We start from the raw sequence: 6,568 nt of genomic DNA, 5'->3' as shown, positions 1-6,568 counted from the left end.
GGGGCCGGGGGGCAGGCGCGGGGCCTCGCCGCTGCTCTGCCCCCCTGGCAGCCCACCCTAGGGGGGCTGCAGGGCCCAGCTGGGGGGCCGGGGGGGCACGGGAGCCACGCCGTGCCGGCCTTCATCCTCCTCTTCCTCCTCCTCCTCCTCCTCGCCGTCCTCCCCCGGCCGGCACGGGTGCTCGGCTGCGAGCCCCCCCCCGAGGAGCCCGGGGAAGGCTCTGGGGGGGCAGGGGGGGCCCAAGAGGAAGGGCTCCGTTTTGGGGAGCCCCCCGGGGCTGGGGGCTCCCAGCTGGGGGGGCAGCAGCGGCAGGGGATGGCGCGGGGGGTGCGGGACGTGGCCGGGGAAGGGGGCCCAGTCGCGCAGCGGGGGGGCCAGCAGCGGGCAGGGGAAGGCGGCCAAGGGGGGAAACTCCTCGGGGTGGCAGCAGGAGCCCCCCAGGCACGGGGGGGACGCGGAGCCCAGCCCTGCGAGCAGCGAGAGGGACGGGGAGCACCCTGAGAGCCCGGCCGGCCACCACGGCCGAGGACGCTGGGACCCCAGGGTGCTCCCCCCACCCCGTCCCCTTCTCTCCTTCCGCCTCGCCTCGGCCCCGGCGCCCTCGGCCCCCTCCTCTCTCCCCGCCGCAGCCGCTGGGTGCTGCTGTGGGACCGGCAACGGCGGAGGCCCCGCCTGCACCCGGCCCTGCTGCCTGCACCCAGGGGGCGAGAACCCCGGCACCCAGCGACCCTGGCACCCACCGGCCCCGGCACCCACCAACCCTGGCACCCACCGACCCCGGCACCCACCTACCCCGGCACCCACCAGCCCCAGCACCCACCGACCCCAGCACCCACCGACCCCGGCACCCACCGACCCCGGCACCCACCTACCCCAGCACCCACCGGCCCCGGCACCCACCGGCCCCAGCACCCACCGGCCCCGGCACCCACCTACCCCAGCACCCACCGGCCCCGGCACCCACCGGCCCCGGCACCCACCTACCCCGGCACCCACCGACCCCGGCACCCACCGGCCCCGGCACCCACCTACCCCAGCACCCACCGGCCCCGGCACCCACCGACCCCGGCACCCACCGGCCCCGGCACCCACCTACCCCAGCACCCACCGCCCCCACCCCAGGCACCGAACCCCACAGGTCCCCCCCCCCGGCTGGGTGGCAGCGTGCCCGATGGTGGCACGGGCTTGGTGCACGCGGGCGTTCGAGGCCGTGGGTCGTGCCCACCCTGGGTCGTGCCCGCCGTGGTTTGTGCCCACCCTGGGTCGTGCCCGCCGTGCCCCCACACTTACGGCTCTTCTCCAGCACCTCGGGGTGCAGGGGGTGCCGGGGACCCCGAGACCACACCAGCGGCTCCACCAGCGCCCGCCGGCTCAGCACCACGTTCTGCACCAGCTGCGGGGACGAACGGGGTGGTGGCAGCCGTGGGGACGGGGGCAGCGGGTCCCCGGGGGCCGTCCCCACGGGGCTGAGCCCCCCGTACCTGGCTCGGCAGGGCGGGGGGCACGGCGCCCGCCAGCAGGGCCGGGCAGCGCACGTCCCACAGCGGGCAGTTGACGAAGATGAGCTTGCTGAAGTTGAACTTGTAGGTGAAGCGCTTGCCCTTGGTCTTGTGCAGGATGCGCTTGTTGTAGTAGTACCTGGGGGGGGGGGGGGGTGGCGGGGTGTCAGCGGCACGGGGGGGTGGGGGGGGTGGACGGACGGGCGTGGGGGGGCTTTGCACGAAATCCTGGGAACCAGGAGAGCCGAGGGGTCCCCCTGGCCACGTCCCCGCTGTCCCCATACAGGGGGGCTGTGCTGCAGCCCATGGGGCCAGGACCGCCCGCTCCTGCGGCCACCACGTCCCCGAGGGCTTTTGGTGTCCCCCAGGGCTCTCGGTGTCCCCGAGGGCTCCTCGCCCCCCCCGTTCCCTGCGGCACCTGAGAGCCCGGCTCAGCTTGTCGTAGTTCATCTGGGGCTTGCATTTCCGCCGGCCCCACAGCCGCGCCACCTCGTCGGGGTCCTTGATGACGAACTCCCCGTACTCGCCCTGCTGCCAGGCGATGACATGGCGGAACTCCTCCTTCTGCAGCAGCTCCAGGATGAAGTGCCAGAGCTGGATCTGCCGCGAGCCAGGGCTGGACTCCGGCTTGTACGCCCAGTCGGGGAAAGCCAGCCCTGCGGAGCGAGCCGTGCGCTCTTAGGGCCCCGGCGGCTCCCCGGGGCCCGGGGGCATCACCCCGCAGCATCACTGCTCCCCTCGAGGCAGCTCCGTTTCTGCCGGGGGGGGGGGGGGGGGCCACAGTGACGTGCCCCCAACCCCCGGGTGGCTGTGGGTCCGCGGAGGGGAGCATCGCTGGGGGCACTCGGCCCCGCAGGGCGCTCCCCACCTCTCCCAGTTTGGCCGTGCTGGGCGCTCACCTGGTACCCAGTAGGAGCCGGGCAGGGCGGGCAGCGGGGGGGGCACGCAGCCGCACTGCATCCCGCAGCCTGCGGGCAGAAAGCAGAGGGGCGATGGGGTCCCCAGCCCGTCCACGCCGCGGTCCCTCGTGGGGACAGTCACGTCCTCGCTCGCAGGGGCTGCACCGGGGGGGGGGGGTTGTGGGCTGGGGGGGGGTGGGATGCGGCGTCCTGGCTGGGGGGCTCGGGGGGCTCCTGGGGCCACCAGGCCTGGGGATGGAGGACACAGGAAAGGGGCTGGCTGGGAGGGATGGGGAACGCCCAGGATTTGGTCACCCCCGGGGCGGCAGAAGGACAGGTGGAGGGGTGCAGGTGGCACCCAGCACCCCGGCAGGTTAAAACCCTCCAAATTCACCGTTCCTCCTCTCTCCCTGGAGCACCCGGGTGGCGTTTCAGGCCTCCCCGTGTCCCAGGAGAGAAGAGAAACCGAAGCACCGCCAGTCCCCGGGGCACGGCCGCATCCTGCCCCACTCACCTGCGGCACCGTTGGGGACCTCGTCCCTGGCAGGGCGAGAGAAAGCTTCTGAGGGTCTTAGGGAGAATCACCTTCATATATACGGGGAGGGGATGGGTTACGCGTAAATCTTCTTACCCCCCTGGCAGGGAGCGGAGAAATTGCTGGAAAGGTGCAGGGGGAGCAGGGCCGGGCGGTCTGGGGGCTCCTGCGGCCGGATCCTGCCCAGGGGCAGCTCCATGCCCCTGCAGCCACCCCCAGCCCCTGCTGCCCCCATGCTGGAGGAAATTTCCCCCCATGGAGGAGGAAATTTGGGGCATGGAAGGGAAAGAGATGGAGCGACCGATCCCCGCTCGGGGCACATCCCCTTGTGCTTGTTGGCGCCCGGGAGGACGGGGGCTCGATGCCCCATGATTTATCTGAGCGTGATTCGAGATTCAAAGGAAAACGGGGGGAAAAAAAAAAGGCAAAAAAAGGGACGGGGGCGATGGGAGGCGGCGGAGGGGAGCGCGCCCCACGCCGTGCCCTTCGGGGCGGGCTCGCTGCGGGCTCAGCCATGGGCCCGGCGCCGTCCCAGACGGGTAAATACAACCGGGGCAATCCGGGGTGTTTGGATTCGAGCAGAAATGCAAACAGGCCCCTGAGAACAGCAGATACAAAGGGCAGGAGGCGAAAAACCGCCCCGAGGGCTTGCTCGGCACCAAGCGGTTATGAAAATGACTCTTGCCTTTTCTTCTTGCCTTTTCTTTCCTCCTTGTTTGCTCTCCTCATTTGCTTTTCTCTCCCCGCTTCTTTATTCTCCCTCATTAGCGAGGGCCTTGCCGCCTCTTTCAAGTCTCTTGCCTGCAATCCCACCGTGCCGAGGGCTGCGGGGTTAGGGCGCTCCCCCCCAGAGCCCTTCGGGGACCCCCGAGCCCGGGGGTGTCACCCTGGGGTGCCCCATCCTGGGGCGAGCGAACCCCGGAGCGGGGCAGAGGAGGGGAGCGGGGACGTGGAGGAAGGAGGCGGCGGGCTCCAAACTGGGGCTGGGGTCCCGCTGCCCTGCTCAAGGAGCCCGGACACCTGGGTGTCCCCCCCCCACTAGGGACAGCGCAAGGCAAACACGTCTGTCTGTCCGGGGTGAGATCTGGCCGGATTCCTGCCCCTTTATCTCTCCCAAATCCCGCTCCAATCTCCTTAGCCAGCCCGCCCAGCCCTCCCGGGCATCGCGCACGGAGCAGGCAGAGGTGAAGGGCCTGTTTGTTTAAAAGCATTTAATGCTATTAAAACAAGCGGATTAGGGGCCATCGGAACAGCAAGGGGCCGGGGGAGCCGAGCAGGGTGGGCTGGGGGCCGTGGGGCCACCCCCCGCACCCCCATCCCAGGTTATGGGGCAGGGAGAGGGGCTGCCGGCCGTCCCCGTCCCCAGAGCGGTGGGGATGGAGCGTCATCACAGCCACCCCCGGTGACACATCCCCCCCCCCCCATTTCCCAGGGCTGGGAGCCCCCCCATGCCGCAGGGTCAGACCCCAGCCCCAAATCCGTCCTGGGCTCCGGTGCTCGCAGTGGTTTTCCTCCTTCCCTCCCTCTCCTTCCCTTCCTTCGGTCTCCAGGGGCTGTGGGATTTAAAAGGCTTTTGTAACGCGCTCAAACAGAAACCCTAACCCGGGAGGGACGCTGGGGACAGGGGGTGAAGGTCACTTCGGAAAGTCAAAGCCCTGTGAGCGTCCTGGCGAGGGGTCGGGGACGGGGGCTCTGCGCACCCCCAGCGAGCAGGAGCGACGCCGTCCCCTGCGCTCCGCTCCGTCCCCACCACGGGCGACGCCGCGGGAATTAAACGCGAGTCCCTAACGAGCAAAACCAGCGCTGGGATGGGAGCGATGCTGAGCCGGGGCAGCGTGTCAGGGGCTGGAAACGGCCACCGTGGGGCTGCAGGACCTTGGGGACAGGGGACACGGGGACACCGGCTGCTACGGGACAGACGCAGGCTGACTGTGGGGCCGGGCTGAGAGCAGCTGCACATCCCTGCTCCCCGACTCGCTGCTGCGACGGCTCCTGCGGAGGAGCGGGGCTGGGATTTGGGATGGGATATCGGCCACTGCATCCCCTGAGCCTGCTCCTAATCCCCAAAGCTCTTTGGGGTTTTCCCTCGCTGGCTAAATCCGCTTCGGTGCTGGCGCAGGGGCACCAACCTGGCTGGACGTGAGCACTGTGGGGATGCTCAGCCGGGGGGGAATAATTCCCCAAACCCTGCTTGGGAGAAGCCATCCCCCCAAATTTCCCCTTCTTCCCCCTTTTTCCCTTCTCTCTTGCAGGTCATCCAGCAGAGAGACGCAGCCGAGTCCACCTGGAAGTTGTCTGCGGGGCGAGACCTCGGTGAAATCGGTGAAGAACGCACCGAGGCACCGAGCAGCCTCGGCAGCACGAGGCTGCCACCGCCGTGGTGACCCCAAGCATCCGCCACCACCCCGAAGGGACACCCCAGCAGCACCGGGGGAAGGAGCGGGGTGCCCGGGGACATCCCATGCCCTGTGCTGAATGGGCACGGGACCAGCTCCAGGCACCGCCGGGGCTGGGACCCCCCTGGGACCCCTGCGCCCACGGCGAGGGTCACGCGCGCGGTGCCTCGCACCGGGACCGCTGGCACGTCTCCTACCTCCTGGCTGCCGCTCGGCGTCCGCCTCCCCGACGCGCTCCTCGCCTCTGTCGCGCCCGACCCCGATGCATTTCATCGCACGCCGCGTTAGGGTTACTTAAAATGAAAACCCAGTCCTCGGCGCTCCCGGGAGGGCGGCCGTGGCTGCGGAGACAATCGCGTTAACCCCTCACCGGCCGCGGGCTGCCGACCGCTGCAGCCGCCCGATTGTGGCAGCCGCGGTCTCTTCCCCATCCTCCTCCTCCTCCTCCTCTTCCTCGCGGGCAATGGGGATGCCCCCGGGACCCTTTGTGCCCGACGCCGGGGTTGCACCGAAGGGACGGGGCTGGCAGCGTGAGCGGGGGAAGCGGGTGGGACGCGCTGGCCGGGACGGGGTTCACCTTGGAGCCACGCAACCGAGCACGAAGCCCAGAGGCACCCGAATCGCCGGCAGCCCGACCCTGCTGGATGGCTCCGAGTTCATTCCAGCCCCGTTTTCCCCATCCAAACCTTTTTTACGGGGACAAGAAGGCACGGGGGCTGCTATCGCCCCGAGCCCGGCACGTCCCCAGCGGGATGCTCCACGGCCAGCCACCAGCACAGGGGCTCGGGGTGGCCGCCGGGGCCGGGCACTGCCACCGGCTCCATCCCGGGTTGCCACCAGGCACGTGGGGTCTGCTGCGGGCACAAAGCCCCCGGAGGGCAGCGGGTTTCGCCCACCCTACAAAGCCCCGGCTGCGGGCTGGCCCCGTTCCCCATCCCCTGGTTACTCGAGGGGCTCGGCTCCAGCGGAGGCAGCAGGGAGCAGCCCGGCCTCCTGATCGAGATGGGAGAAGCATTGCCGGGGAATTAAATTCTGGGGTTGTTTTCTGGTTAAATCAACCGAGGCTAACGTGATGGAAAGCGATACCGGGGTGTGTGTGGGGGGGATGAGTGACAGACGGACGCGTGGCGGCACGGCCGGGGAGCGGGCGACGCACGAGGGCGCAGGGCAGGGCGGGAGGCACCGGGACGCCGCTCGACGCTGCGGCACCTCCCGGGCTTTGGGGCCAGGCTCGCCCCG

The 6,568-nt window shown here is 70.2% G+C and overlaps 1 protein-coding gene across 1 annotated transcript; it reads right to left on the bottom strand.

Annotated features, from left to right (window-relative positions):
- Positions 1-42: 42 nt before the first annotated feature.
- On the bottom strand, positions 43-5,602 carry LOC121063380 (ETS translocation variant 3-like protein). Its single transcript, XM_040543802.1, has 5 exons — positions 5,527-5,602; positions 1,918-2,176; positions 1,482-1,638; positions 1,291-1,393; positions 43-467 (listed from the first exon to the last, which is right to left on the bottom strand). The coding sequence occupies exons 1-5, from the start codon at positions 5,600-5,602 to the stop codon at positions 58-60; spliced, it is 1,005 nt and encodes a 334-aa protein (XP_040399736.1). The 3' UTR covers positions 43-57.
- Positions 5,603-6,568: the final 966 nt, after the last annotated feature.

Source organism: Cygnus olor, unplaced genomic scaffold (genome assembly GCF_009769625.2).
Source record: "Cygnus olor isolate bCygOlo1 unplaced genomic scaffold, bCygOlo1.pri.v2 scaffold_244_ctg1, whole genome shotgun sequence".
Lineage (NCBI taxonomy): Eukaryota > Metazoa > Chordata > Aves > Anseriformes > Anatidae > Cygnus > Cygnus olor.
This window is presented reverse-complemented; position numbering and strand designations above follow the sequence as displayed.